Here is a 14,662-nt window from a genome sequence, read left to right as displayed (position 1 = left end):
TAGATATATAAAAACATTGTAGTTTCGTATTTTAAAATGTTTATAAACCGGTTAACAACAAAAACATATTATTAACAATAATTTCTCATGTTTTAATTTGTTTTTAAGAGCTTGACGTTTCATTAAATTTTTATACTATATATATATATATTAAAACATTTATAGCATGTATTTCACTTTGTAATTTGCGGATGTTCTGCATCACGTTCATTGGTTTGCAACATTTTTTTGCAATTCTCCAGTCAGCTTATTTAACTGAGCAATATGGAAATCTTGGCTGATTATTTGTTAAATGCTAAGGTATAAATTTTACATTTTTAAGTAAAATTTATTTTATTTTTTTCATTCTGCTTCATCATCCAAATTAAACGACAATTTACTAATCTGTTTTTGTTTAGAATCTTTTTTTTCTTTTTTCTTAGGGTTATTTTGTTTGTTATCTACCTTTACAACTTTATCAAGTTTTGATTTTTTTGTTGATGCACTTACTCCAGTTTCATTTAAATTGCGTTTAGTCCCAGGTTTTTGAAACATAATCTTTCCGTCTTTTAAGCCGTCCAAGTCAGCTTCTTCTTTAGAAAGATCGCCCTTATTTAAGACGACTATTACAGGCTGTTCTTCTTCATTATCGGGTCTGTCGTCCAATTTAGTGAGTTTTTCCCTCTTATCTTCCACGTTATTTTGATCCTTTAAGCCAACTTTCTCCTTAAACTGTCGGATAAATTTCGGTTGATTTTGTTTGATAAATTTTAAGTTTTTTGACATGTTTTACGCTAAGATTATTACTATATAAAGTAATTATTTAAAAGTTGTTGTCGTGAAGTTCTTTTTTTTGGAGTTTTTGGTCCAGGTGCGCCCCCTAACGAGATTGTTTACGATTCGCATGCCTAATCAAATATATTTTAAAATACCAGTTTGTCCTTGATGCTTTAAAAAGTTTTTTTTTAATTAGTAAAATATATGTTTAACTTTTAAATTAGTAAATAAAATTTCAAAAATTGTAATTTACCATTTTTTAAGTTTAGAATAATAAAATTAGTATACTGACAACGAGAATTTAAATTGCAACCCGAAAGCCATTGTATTAGTAACTACTTACATGAATGGGTTTATTTTTCTTAATGACACTAAAATCATAAATAAAATTGACTTTATTGTTCTAGATTATTGCGTTAAGACTTTGAGAAGAGATATAATTATGTCGATTCCAGTCATAGCCTGGGGTGTTATATTTAAAAAGAGCCGCTATACTTCTAATATAACGCGCCTAAAATAACAATAGTTTATAAAAGAAAAAGTTAAAACTCCTTTTTCTTATTTTTACACGTGCACTTTGTTAAATGCCACATCATCAACTTAAAAAAAACATAAGGAAAAGTCATTGAACGTCTAGGGTTATGGTTTTAATTTAGGGGATTTTCTTAAAAATGCAGGCGACACACAACGTGAAAGGAAACACTTGTTTTGAGTTTCTTTTTTTCAAGTTTTTTTGAATTAAATGTATTTAGGACTCTAGATAAGTAATCAGATTATGTTGTTTTGTGAAGACAGAATAAGTTTAGTAAACAAATAAAAACAGTAATGTCATTTTAACAATTGTTTATTCTTATCATTTTTATTGTACAAGAAGTTTTAAATCCTTAAACTGTTAAATAAACTATTTTACTTAACTTCCTAATTATTTTTTCCACAGATAGACCTAAAAAAACATGGCACGAAAACAAGCCAATAAACCAGTAGGAACCAGTACTGGTAACAGTAATGGTGACTCAGGAACAGCACGCAAACCATCCAAAAGGTCCAGAAAAGAAACCCCAACCCCAACAGTTGCAGCAGTAACGGGAAAGTTTTTTGATAATTGGACAATTGTGGCTTTTTTAATTGCTTGTGTAATTGGTTGGCTTCATGGAGTTCATATTTGGACAATGTTTGAAAACGATCGTCATTTCTCGCATCTTTCTTCATTAGAACGAGATTTGACTTTTAGGACTGAAATGGGACTTTATTATTCTTACTACAAAACAATGATTGAAGGTGAAGTAATTTTAATTAAAAAAAAAAACTATAACAAGTCAATGAAAATACTACTTCAAAATAAATAGCAAGTTTAAAAAAATTTTAAATGTATAAAAATTTGGAACATGATAATATATTGCATAATATTTTATTTAATTGTTAAATCATGTGGACATAAAAAAAATAAAAATTTTTATTTTTAGCTCCATCAGCAATTAATGGAATTGGTCAAATAGTAAATGACAACATAACAGAATTTCCAAGTAACATTAATGTGCTAAAAAGATTTAATCTTTATCCTGAAGTTGTCATCGGAATATTTTATCGAATGTTTGATTCTTTCACGAAAGCTTGTAAAATTAAAACCCAAACATGTTGGCAGGTAAATATATTTACTATTTTAATAATAAATTTTTTCCACTGTTACTTATTGTGTAGAAGTTAATTTTCAAAATTTTTACAATGAATTTACAATGCAATGTTTTAGCAAATTGGCACAACAAAATTAGTTAATTAGAGTCTATTTCATATTGTTTTAATAAAATAAATTTCTAGATTAATCGTGGAGAATTGTCTCCAATCACAAGTTGTGAGGGGATTGGAGACCCCCATTATTTTTATGTGACTTGTATTTATGCACTAAACAGTGTGATGATGTTCCTGGTTTTCATGTATGGATGGTACCTTGCTGGTAATAGTTTATGGGGAGGTTAGTGTGCTTGTAAAATACGCTACATTATTTTGTTAGTAATATTTTTGGTTTAGCTTTTTTTTCCAATTTTAAAAAAGAAAATTAATTTTTTTGATATATCTATGAAAATAAAAAAAATTTACCAAACAACTTTTTTCTAGGTATTCTCGTTGTTGCTTTTTATTTTTTTAATCATGGGGAATGTACTCGTGTGATGTGGACCCCCCCGTTGAGAGAATCTTATTCATTTCCATTCCTTATTCTTGAGTTAATTCTTGTTACTCATATGATCAAGACCCAAAAACCTAATTATATGTTGTAAGTATTAAAAGCAATCGTTTGTATAAAGTAATAACGAATACAGTTATTATTTAACAAATACAGTTATTATTTAGCAATATTTTTGGTTAATAATAAAAATAAAAACTTTAAAATAAATATTTTTTTTTTCTAATATAAGAAAATGTTTTATGTTATTCATTGATAGAAACAATGTTAACCCCATTAATAATTTATGATAATATTTGTAATACTTTCCCTAAAAAATTATATTTATTATTATATATTTGCTTTTTCTAAAAACATGGGAATATTGAAACCAGATAGCAAATGACATCCTGGTTATAACATAACACAGATACTTCCTGAAGTTTATGTTTTAAAATAGTTACTAATACCATGAATTTAACCCAGGGTAGAATATAGTAATAGACTTTATTTTTTGATAAAGTCCTTAATAATATTTAATTTATAATTATTTACCTACATTTAAATATTTTTTTTCAGGCATATGTCTGCTATTTGCATTGGGGCATTCTTCTTTATGTTACCATGGCAATTTGCCCAGTTTGCCCTTCTTACTCAATCTGCTTGTGTGTTTGCTTTGTATATGCTTCAATATATTGGATCTTGGAAGGTAATTTTGTCTTAATAAAATATAAAATAAGTTTTTTTAATTATTTGTATTAAGTTTGTTTGTTTCTTTAATTTTTAAGTGTTTTTTTTCTACACTCTTGGTTAAGTTAATAATTTTCTACTAATCTTAGGTCTTAATACTTTAAGAACTTAATATTCTTATCTATAAAATAAACTGCTTGCTAAATTTTTAGTTAACTAGTTGAAGTATCCACTAAACCTAAGTAACAAGACTAAATATTTCAGATGAATATTCTTGTTCATGCACAACTAATTGCTTTACTTGCCAATTTTGTATTCCAATGTGGAAATGAAATGCTGTTAACTTCATTCTATGCATCAAGTTTAGTTTCCATTCTGTTAATTGTACGATTTGAGGAACAAATTGAAAGATTCGTGAAGCGTTTATTCTTTAGATGTTGGGTTAAGGTAAGTTTTGGGTTAGGCTTGATAAATAAAATAATTAAACAAATAGAAAAGTTTAACCTTATTTGTACATAAATTAAAATTTTTAATTAAGGTTGCTAATTTAACCGAACAATTCTTTTTATTAAGTTTTTTTAATGATAATTTTTTATTAATTTAAATGGTTTAAATTAATTTTTAGGGTATTATCTGGTTGGTTGGGACATTTGCTTTAAAAAAGTTGATGTCTATCTTATTCATGAGCGCTGATGATGCCCATATTTGGGAGATATTTAAATCCAAGTTTACAGATTTTAATAACTTTCATACCATGTTATACACTTGTGCTAAGTAAGTTTAAATTTATAACAAAATTCCTATTAAATTTTATTTTTTAATGCCAAATATTTATAATAAACATTGTAAAAATACAAATTAAAATTGACCTAAATTATTTTTGTAGGGAATTTGACTTTTTAGAAGCTGAAACAGTTTGGAAATTAACTAAAACTTTGTTAATCCCAAGCATGCTTGTTATAACAACTATTATGGCTTTTAAGGCTCTTAAATTTGAATATTTAGCCTACAAGGTAAGAAACAAAATTAAATATAATAAAAGAGCTAATAACTTAGTGCTACATACATGTAAAACACTATAACTCATATTTACAATAAATATTAAAGGATAAAACCTAACATCAAAAATTTTCACTATTAAAAATCTAACACCAACTAACCATATTAAAAATAGGAGGAACCCAAGGAAGGAGAAGAAGAGAAAGAAAATGATGCAGAAGTTAAAGCACATCGAAGCAAGCCAAACGCTGAGTTGTTGTACACTGTGTTCCAGATGATTGCTTTCACTTTCATGGCGGTGTTGATCATGAGATTAAAATTGTTTATGACGCCAATGATGTCAATTACGACAGCTTTGTTTGCTAACAGGTTAGCTATCAAAAAACAAAAATTTTAAAATCTTTTTAAAGTGTGCTACAAGAAGTATTAAGATTTAAAAGTTTATTTGTAAATTGTAATATTTTATTTAAATAAAATTTTGTTGTTATTTTTTAGTTTTTAAACAAATATTTTTCATTTTGAATTTTTTTTTTTAAATTTTTTAGACAAATATTTGGGTTTGTTGGGTCTCGAGCTCGACAGTCAGCAATGATTTGTGTTATCCTTGCTGTTGCAGCAGCAACAGGGTTCAGTAACCTCGCTAAACAATGGAATATTATTGGAGAATTTGAAAACTGGCCTCACGAGGAAGTAAGTGTTAAAATAAAATAAAAAATTTAATTTAATCTAAACTCTCAAAAATCAAAACAAAAATAATTTTTGTTTTATATCTCGTAGACCAGAAATTTTGGCAATTTGTAAATTCCAATATCACATTCTTGTACCCTTTATACCTTTTATTATTAATTTTTTACATATTTGATACTTTTAAATGTTAATTTTCTATTCCAAAAATGGAATTTAAATTTTACAATATGATAAAAAATTTGACTTAACAAATAATTGTTTAGTTGTTGACCCACATCAATGAACATCTTCCAAAAGATGCAGTTTTCGCTGGAGCTATGCCAACAATGGCCTCCATCAAACTCTCATGTCTTCGTCCGATTGTTAATCATCCTCATTACGAAGATGCTGGACTCAGAGAACGAACTATGAAGGTAAAGTTTCCAAAAAAATAAAATAATTTAATTTTTTTTTCTTCAAGAATAAATAACAAGAAATTTTTTTCCAAAAAGGTTTACTCTATGTATTCTCGAAGAACAATGGAAGAAGTAAGAGACACAGTTGAGAAGATGGGAGTGGACTATTATGTCCTAGAAGACTCTTGGTGCACCAGGAAGACAAGGGATGGATGCCAAATGCCTGAAATTTGGGATATTGAAGAACCATGGAATAAAGTAAAGGATTTTTTGATTAACTTATTTATACAAATTTATTTTGACTAGTATATTTATGATTTTTTATACTAATTAAACAAATTAAAAGTTAATAAACAACCACATGAAGCCAATATAAAATGATATAATATTTCTGAAAATTTAAATGGTGTAATAAATAACAACAGAAAAGGTATTAAAATATGACAAACATATGTATGCTTTACAATCCTTAATTTTATTTTTTTTTTTTTAGGGAAAGACTCCTGCTTGTGCAATGGTGCGTGACAACCCAAACAATCCATTTTTCAAGATTGTTTTCCAAAACAATGTCTACAAATTGTTAAAAGTTATTAAGAAAAACAAACAAGTTTAATCACTGTACCTTAATATTAAGCTCAATCATATACACATTAGCAATAAACTGTGGCATGGGGTATTTTTGAAATAAAAAGTTTTTACCTTAAAAGTGTATATTATTTATATCTAAAAACGTATTGCAGTAATAAAATAATAAATAGGTTTTTTTGAACATAAAATTTTTTTTTCAAATTTAAAAGCACCATTTTTTACAATATGTAGATGTAACTGTATAGAAAAAAAAACAATTCGTTAATTTTTTTTGAACAATCTATTTTGTACAATTTTTTTTTAATTTCTACTGAACAGTTTTGTTTATTTAATGCTGCCTTGTATATTGCCTTAACCTCGCATTATCTAGTTCACTTAATATTTACTTTATACTAAACAATGCAGTGTCATAATTATGTCAAAAGAGATTGTGTAAATGTTGTAACGGTGTTCACGTGTTTTGTTATTTAGTTTTTTTTTGTTTGAAATTTAATAAACTTTAGTCCAGGGTGAAATCACGACGTGTATTTTATTACAGTGTCCGATTGAACAAGTGCAGGTTAAACAACTTTAAGCGGTGGCCCTTTGAAGCAAATAAACAACCTTTTTTACCTTGTCATATTAAAGTAATATATAGGTTATCATTTCAAAGTCGTTGGTCGTAACGAAATATTGCGCACCAACCTAATACTTTTATTTATTATTAATGAAAATATTTTGCCTCGTTTTGTTGAAAGTATTTAATATTTGTTGATTTTCGATAACATCAACATTGTGTAAGTTTTGAATTATACAATAAAAAATTTGTTTTACGCCAACCATAAGTTTACTGTCTTATGAAGTGTCACCAAGATATTAAGTTAGTGAAAATTTTCGATTATGATGTCATAATTGAAATCGCAATAAAATATGCATGATACGACATCTTCTCATTTATATTTGATGTTTATCGAACAAATGAACACATGATATGGTAAAATGATTGTTGGATAATAACCTGGTAAATAGACAAAAGGATGATAATAATCTTATTGTCTTTGCAGAAATAATTTGTCAAATATGAGAACAAAAACAATTCTAGTAAAAAATAGAAATAAAGTCAATTGTAGTTTAAAAAAAGGCTAACTAGTATTAACTAAAGTAACCCTCAAAAAAGTTATAACAAGCAATTAGAATTTTTAGAAAAATAAATTTTTGTTTTTATAAAAAGGAATTAATGAAATCATGATAATTTTTCAAACAATTTTGATATTTTTAACTCTGGTTCAACTATCAAGAACTCAATGTAACGAAGACCCTAGTACATATTATGATTGCCCGAGTGGTTACATAACTCATAATAAAAATTGTTATCGGATTATATTTAAGTAAAAATTATTATTTTACGCAGTTTTAATCAATTTTAAATATGGATTTTTTGACAATAATTATACCCATTTCACGGAATGGATGTTGTACTGAAAACTACGTGCCTAGAACGGCCAAATTGTCCTTTAATTTTTGAAAAAACTTTACAAAGTATAGAAAATGCTATTTTCAAAATTTTGGTCGTCGGCATTATAACCGGCAGCGTGGTGTAGTGGTAAGAACACTTGCTACACCATCATGAGGTCGTAGGTTCAATCCCCACTGATCTCATGCTGTAGCGCCCTTGAGTAAGGCGTTATGAACGGTATGAACTCCTGCTGAGCCAGCAATTAATCAGCAGAATAATTATCGGTCAATTATAATCTATAATATCCCAAACTGCCAAAGGCAACTCGAGACTGGGTCGGAGTAACTGATGTTACTCTATGTTTAAGTCGCTCATTCGACTTTCCCACATCGAGGATAAAGATATATACAAAAAAAATGTCAAATCGCCAAAAATTTTTTTTGTTGGAATTGGCAGATACCATTAAGCTACAAAAGAAATAATTTCAACCATATAACTTGCACCTATGTTAATATAACCTAAAGTTAATATATGCTAACACAATCATTTTATTATAGTGCACTTTTACCGTTCCGACAAGCCAGCAAATATTGTTTTGTAAATGGCGGCCATCTAGTTACAATAGTGAGCTCGGAAGATAACGTCTTCTTGTATGAAGCTATGCGAAGTATTTATGGGGTTTCTATGGACGAAGCTCCAATTCAATTTTGGATGGGATTAAAAAGGTGATAGTTTTTGTTTCCAACTACTATTTTGATTATAAGCGAATTAAATTAACAAGCAAACAGTTATAAATGTAAAATCTATAGAAAATTAAGTTTTTTAAAAAACCAACATTTTTTTAATTTTTTTGTAGATCACATAACAACACCAACAAATACCAGTGGCAACGGTGCGAAAATGGTAACCTTGACAACGGGGACTTTTCTTTGTGGTTACCAGGACAACGAGGCGTCGGTGATTGTGTCACGTGGTTATGGTCGAATCGACCCAGATGGGTTAATGATGAATGCGAAACAAAGAAACCTTTTATATGTCAGGTATATCACAACAAAAAAACACTGTATAATTCAGGTAATAAAAAACTTAATGGCACAACTTTACAATAACAACATGTGCAAAAATTTTACTGTCATATTTGTTCTGCTGACTAACTTAAATAATTTAAATCAAGTAACGGGGATATCGAAAACATTTATTAAGTTTTACAATTTGGGTTTTAATGAAACAACCTTCCATTAAATAATTGCCTAAACTTAGCATTGTATAATATGAAACGGAGAAAATTAGGCTTCTTCTCCAAACATTTTAGAGCCGTCAAAGTAAAACTTTAATTAAATACCTAAGATATATTTAAAAAAAAAACATTAATAAAATGTTTTGTAGCGAGCTTTGTCAACCCAATCGAAAGGTTTCAATAAATGTTATTAAATATTGAAACAACCACGCAAGTAAATTTTGACCGTATAATTATATTATACTTCAGTTTTTTTATTAAATTTTCAAGGTCTAAAATTAAGAAAACAAATAAAAAAAAGTTAAAAATATCAACTCTCCAAAAACTTACTGCTTTTTAGCAGAACATAAAATAACTGGTTTACAAGTATAGCAAAGGATATAATAATTTGTCAAAAAAACACATACTTTTAAAAACAAGATGTAATTTAAAAGACATTAAAAATACATATTATAATAGGAGTTGAGATTAAGTTTAAAAAAATAATGGAAGATAACAAAAATAATTTTTAACAAATTTAATATTGTTAATTTTAATTCATTTTATTGTTAAAAAAGTTAGCTTATGTACAATAAGCTACAGATTTACCAAACCCGAAAAGGTAATAAGAAAAACTAAGAAAAAAATACACCTGATTCGAATATTAAAAAGCCTTTAAATTCTTTAGATTTATCTACAAGAAAAACCAATTACATTACAACAAAACAACACAGAATTGCCAACAAGTCAGCCTATAAAAAGTGCTTTTACAACCGTTCGTAAGTAACTAACAATTGTACAACGTTTTAGGCTTTATATAATTTAAAAAAATAACTAAACTATATCTAGAAACATTTTACAATAAAACAAACACTTACCATATTAATTGTTATCAATAATAAATTCGTAAAAAAGATTCGTAAAAAAATAACTTTACCAAAATGCTTGGGCTTAGCTTTTTCACAAAAAGCGTTGTTAAACCAAAAACTTTCGCAAGCCTGAATTAGGCAAAAAATATAATTTATCTCGTTTTTATCTACAGAAAAAAATGTAGTTGCGTAACAAAACAGCTTCGTTGTATTGGAATTTTTGTTTTTAAACAAAATAGTAATTGTTAAAGATTATTTTTAATATAACATGTCAGACCATTCATATGGTTGCATTTAGCCATTTAAATTACCAAATAAATTTTTAAATTAATACCTTTTTTTAGATTTGGTCGCAATAATAGTTACAGCAATACTCCTCAGTATAATAATTTTAGTTGCAAGTTTTATTCGCTGTAAACAAAAGAGCCACCAACAACAACAAGTTGATATTTTAAAGAAAGCTGGAATTTATGCAGGTCTCGGGCGCCCACGTGCAGGCAGGCAATTACCGTTTGCATGGACTTAAAATAGATTTTTTAACGTTTTTTATACCTTACTTGCTTACTTAGTACGGAATAGAAAATGATTTCGTGAACTGTTATCAGGTTCTATAAGTTATTAGTATTTTTCCTTCAAAACAATCACGTTTTTTTCCAAGGAGTTATTCAATATGATGTATTAATATCCATCATTTATTAACCAACTCTTAAGACTAATTATTAGTTTTTACTATTTTATTTTCTGTATATATAGTTCTATTTTTTATTTCAAATGAATTTTACAAAACACACAACATAGTCCAAATTCTGTTTATATACATAATGTATTAATGATATAAGAGTGTACGAGAATATGGGTATAAGTGCATACTCGTTAGGTTAGGGTTGTCTAATGCATATATATTTATATCCGAGTACCACTTAGGCATTGTATGAGGATGATGAGATGTTTCCACCATGTCCTGTCCAGTTGGTATGATGATGTTTGCCTGGCTCAGAAAGTAACTCATAGGTGTGAGCTCCAAAGTAATCACGCTGGGCCTAGAAACACAAGTATAAGTCATTAAATAATACAGCAAGTTATAGGAGTTGTAAAATATATTGTAAAGCAAGTTATACAAGCAAAAATGTTAAGTAAAAATTCCTACAAATTTTAAAATCTACAAAAATACTATAATTTAAATAAAGGCAATTGTCTGTAAATATACCCTTACCTAAATTAATTTAATACAAAAAAGTCTTTTACAAACAAATCTTGATAATTTATTATTAATCAGATATTTTTTTAAATCAAATATAAAAAAAATAATGGAATTTGTCTTAGATAAAAAACAAATTATTTTACCTGTATAAGGTTAGCTGACACTTTCTCAGAACGGTAACCGTCATAGAAACTCAAGGCGGTGCTTAAACATGGTGCTGGTACACCATTTGTCACTGCAGTGGCCACCACACGGCGCCAGCCAGCCTACCAACAAGATTTTTTTTTTAAATTCATAAAAATAAGATCCTGTGTTTTATTTACAAAACGTACAATTCTTATTTTTAATTTGATTCTTCAAAAAACTAAGTAAAAATACAAGTTTATTGGGGCATCAAAATGCTAAAACCGTTCAACCATTTAATATCAAGTTTACATTCATGAAATTAAACAAGGTTTTATTCTATGGTACAATGATTATTACCTGAGCATGGTGAATAGCTTCTTTAAAAAACTTGTCCAAAAGTAAATTCGTTAAATCTGGGTTTTGATCGAACGCTTTTTTAATGTCACCCAAAAACACACTAAAATTAAAAAAGAAGTATTAAAACAGGGTGTCTCAATATTTAATTAAACAGTAAATGCTTTTTTATTTTAATTCAGTTTGTAAAAAATCTAAGCCCAAAATTTAATTTACCTTCTGATAATGCAACCCCCTCTCCACATGAGAGCAATTCCACCATAATTTAAATTCCAGTTGAATTCCTTTGCAGCTTCCCTCATCAACATAAAACCTTGAGCATATGAGATTATCTTTGAGGCATACAAAGCCTGTAATAAACAACAAATAAATTTATATTTTTACAGCTTTTACAATAAAATTTACTTTATTATAAGTACTGTAAAAAATAAATGCATACAAAAGCAAGTACTTAAAATTTTTACTTGTTTTTTTTTAGCCTAAATGAGTAACTCTCTTTAAAATAAGTAGGCGTTAAGAAAAAAATAACTTCAATGTAAATAAGTCTAGTATGATAATAAGGGGTTTTCCTTATGTTGTAATATAAAACTAAAGCAAGCAATTTTTTTTCTGGCTGCAACTAAAACAAACTGCTATAAGTAAACTTATATAAAACAATATTATTAATTATAAAATAAAGCAACTTAATAAATTTATTAAATAAAAAGAAATATCTTATTATGTCATTATCTTAGACTTTCTAAAAACCAAGTTAAAAAGTTTCCTTAACAATTCAAATAGATTCACCTGTTTAAGGTCTTCCAACATGACCTTTTTGTCTCCTTTAAAACAATTAATAGGTCCTTTAAGCTCCTTGGATGCAACGACTCTTTCGTCCTTCAAGGAAGAAAGACAACGGGCAAACACAGATTCACCTTTGCAAGAAAAAAATGAAAATAATAATCACAACATTCAATTTAAACCTAATCATAAATAAAACATTTAAAAAAAATCATTTCAACCAACATTTATTACCATTATTCCCTAACAAGTTCAATTATTTTTTTAAATTGCTAGGAGTCCGTTAGGGAAACAAAAAAGAAAATAAATATAAAAAAACATTTAATACTGACAAAAACTTGCTCTTACCAATAAGGGTAAGTGGCATTCCAAATTGCAGAGCAGAAATGGCTGTCCATTTTCCAGTTCCCTTTTGTCCAGCTGCATCTCTTATTTTGTCCACTAGATGGTCACCGTCTGTATCTCGAAACTTTAAAATGTCCCGAGTGATTTCCATAAGAAATGAATCAAGAACCCCTTTGTTCCAATCCCCAAATGTCTAAGTTATATTTTTTTTTTTAAAGTTTTTTTTTAAATGTACTAAGGGTAAATAATGCTATTGCTAGCTGTCAGAATCAAACTTTGAACCTTTAAATAAAATGACTGAAAAAATGGCACTTGTTATCTTTACAATAAAGTTTAATAAAACAATTTACCAAAACTCACCTCAGAAATTTCATCATTTGACATTCCTAAAATATCCTTCATTATCTGGTAGGTTTCACAAATAAGTTGCATATCTCCATATTCTATTCCATTGTGGACCATCTTTACATAGTGACCTGCTCCACCTTCTCCTACCTATCAAAATTTAAATTGTTTTAAAAATACCTAAATATTTTTTATAAATGATATCGTATTAACAAATTAAAGTTTGTACTATGTATAATACATTTTAGTATCATGATAAAAAGTTTTTTAAGTAATAAGTTTATGGAAAATTCTTCTTACTTAAGAACCCCAATCAATAAAAATTTTAATCACTCATTAAACTTATTTTAAACAGTATAAAAGTTTAAGTATTACCTACAACAAAATTTGCTTTCCAATATTTTATTGTATTAAAAATAAAGTGTTTACCGAATTAATTAATAATTTTCAAATAAAAGTACGTACCCAGTCACAACAAGGTTCATTATCAGATTTTGCTGAAATACTTTGAAAGATTGTCTTAATATGTTTCCTAACAAACAAAATAATAAAAAATTAAATATTTATGAAAAATTAGCATTAACTTTTATTTTAAATTGCTTATAAATTTTTTACCATGCATCTTTTGAGCCACCAGGCATAAGCGATGGACCATATCGAGCCCCATCCTCACCCCCAGATACCCCAGAACCAACAAACAACAACCCCTTTTCTTCGAGAGAGGCTGCACGCCTGATTGAGTCTGTATACTCTGAATTTCCACCATCAATAATGATGTCACCTTTCTCTAAGAATGGTAGCTAAAAAAATCACAAGTTTTAAAATTTTAAGAAGTAATTTATTTTACCTGGTTAGTAAATTTTAAAGTGTAACGTATTTAATTTAACGAATGGATTTTATTTTTTAAAGCTAGCAACATGAAAAATTAAAAATAATTTCTAACTGTCGATATAACAAAAACTTATTTTATTATAAAAGCAACTAAAACAAATATATATAGTTAAATTGGCTTCTATAAAAATTTTCTTAAAATAAGATTTACTAACTAGTAACTATATGTAATTACCCACACAGAGATAAAATATATTAATTTTTACCAATTGTTCGATAAAACTGTCCACAGCTGGCCCAGCTTTGACGAGCATCATGACTCTGCGTGGTTTCTTCAGTTTTGAGACCATATCTTCGATGGATGTTGCACCAATCACATTTGTTCCTTTTGCCTCATTTGCCAGAAAATGATCGACTTTGGAAACTGTTCGGTTGTAAGCACAAACCTAAAAAATAAAAAAATAAATTGTTTAATAAATACTTTTAGAAACAATTTAATCTGATACATATTTGATAACATATACAACAAATTAAATTTAAAAATTAATAATTTTCTTTACTTTAAATCCATGATCATTCATGTTCAAAATCAAATTTTGGCCCTGCACAAAAAAAAACAATGGTTAATTATGTCAGTTTGTTGCACTACATGCTTGTTTAAAAAGATCTTTGTTGAAAAAAAGGACTTACCATAACAGCCAACCCAATAAGTGCAATATCAGCTCTGTGAAACAACAACAATAAAGTTAATTCAAAATGTCAAGTTGTTTAATTTAATATATATTAATTATACTCACGTCATCTTGTTTATTTTAAGGTTGCAACAACAACAAAAAAATAAAATTTATCTGAAATTAGTTTAACAACTTTTAAAATTTCTGTAACAA

General features: G+C 27.6%; 3 protein-coding genes across 3 annotated transcripts; 1 reads left to right on the top strand and 2 right to left on the bottom strand.

Annotated features, from left to right (window-relative positions):
* Positions 1 to 3: 3 nt before the first annotated feature.
* LOC145751375 (uncharacterized protein KIAA1143 homolog) lies at positions 4 to 817 on the bottom strand. The gene has a single exon (XM_082567502.1). The coding sequence runs from the start codon at positions 763 to 765 to the stop codon at positions 343 to 345; it is 423 nt and encodes a 140-aa protein (XP_082423628.1). The 5' UTR covers positions 766 to 817; the 3' UTR covers positions 4 to 342.
* An 865-nt stretch (positions 818 to 1,682) lies between these two features.
* On the top strand, positions 1,683 to 6,781 carry LOC145751373 (protein C-mannosyl-transferase DPY19L1-like). The gene is made up of 13 exons (XM_082567500.1): positions 1,683 to 2,034; positions 2,220 to 2,398; positions 2,572 to 2,725; positions 2,869 to 3,025; positions 3,494 to 3,623; positions 3,869 to 4,051; positions 4,230 to 4,378; positions 4,491 to 4,617; positions 4,779 to 4,972; positions 5,149 to 5,293; positions 5,554 to 5,703; positions 5,782 to 5,943; positions 6,179 to 6,781. The coding sequence occupies exons 1-13, from the start codon at positions 1,710 to 1,712 to the stop codon at positions 6,296 to 6,298; spliced, it is 2,175 nt and encodes a 724-aa protein (XP_082423626.1). The 5' UTR covers positions 1,683 to 1,709; the 3' UTR covers positions 6,299 to 6,781.
* A 3,807-nt stretch (positions 6,782 to 10,588) lies between these two features.
* Positions 10,589 to 14,662, bottom strand: LOC145749875 (6-phosphogluconate dehydrogenase, decarboxylating-like). The gene is made up of 13 exons (XM_082565756.1): positions 14,573 to 14,662; positions 14,466 to 14,499; positions 14,336 to 14,377; positions 14,042 to 14,221; positions 13,560 to 13,744; positions 13,410 to 13,476; positions 12,960 to 13,094; positions 12,603 to 12,792; positions 12,261 to 12,388; positions 11,691 to 11,824; positions 11,478 to 11,577; positions 11,138 to 11,260; positions 10,589 to 10,833 (listed from the first exon to the last, which is right to left on the bottom strand). The coding sequence occupies exons 1-13, from the start codon at positions 14,575 to 14,577 to the stop codon at positions 10,714 to 10,716; spliced, it is 1,443 nt and encodes a 480-aa protein (XP_082421882.1). The 5' UTR covers positions 14,578 to 14,662; the 3' UTR covers positions 10,589 to 10,713.

This window comes from Corella eumyota, chromosome 4 (genome assembly GCF_963082875.1).
Source record: "Corella eumyota chromosome 4, kaCorEumy4.1, whole genome shotgun sequence".
NCBI classification, from domain to species: domain Eukaryota; kingdom Metazoa; phylum Chordata; class Ascidiacea; order Phlebobranchia; family Corellidae; genus Corella; species Corella eumyota.
This window is presented reverse-complemented; position numbering and strand designations above follow the sequence as displayed.

What these genes read in the sequence shown, in the direction of transcription:
- LOC145751375 (XM_082567502.1), bottom strand. Translation starts at nt 765, where the DNA reads ATGTCAAAAAACTTAAAATTTATCAAACAAAATCAACCGAAATTTATC.
- LOC145751373 (XM_082567500.1), top strand. Translation starts at nt 1,710, where the DNA reads ATGGCACGAAAACAAGCCAATAAACCAGTAGGAACCAGTACTGGTAAC. An exon ending in AAACCCAAACATGTTGGCAG is followed by an intron (nt 2,399 to 2,571) that starts GTAAATATATTT and finishes ATAAATTTCTAG; the next exon opens with ATTAATCGTGGAGAATTGTC. An exon ending in TTGAATATTTAGCCTACAAG is followed by an intron (nt 4,618 to 4,778) that starts GTAAGAAACAAA and finishes TATTAAAAATAG; the next exon opens with GAGGAACCCAAGGAAGGAGA.
- LOC145749875 (XM_082565756.1), bottom strand. An exon ending in ATGAACCTTGTTGTGACTGG is followed by an intron (nt 13,095 to 13,409) that starts GTACGTACTTTT and finishes AAATTTTGATAG; the next exon opens with GTAGGAGAAGGTGGAGCAGG. An exon ending in AAGCTATTCACCATGCTCAG is followed by an intron (nt 11,261 to 11,477) that starts GTAATAATCATT and finishes TCTTGTTGGTAG; the next exon opens with GCTGGCTGGCGCCGTGTGGT.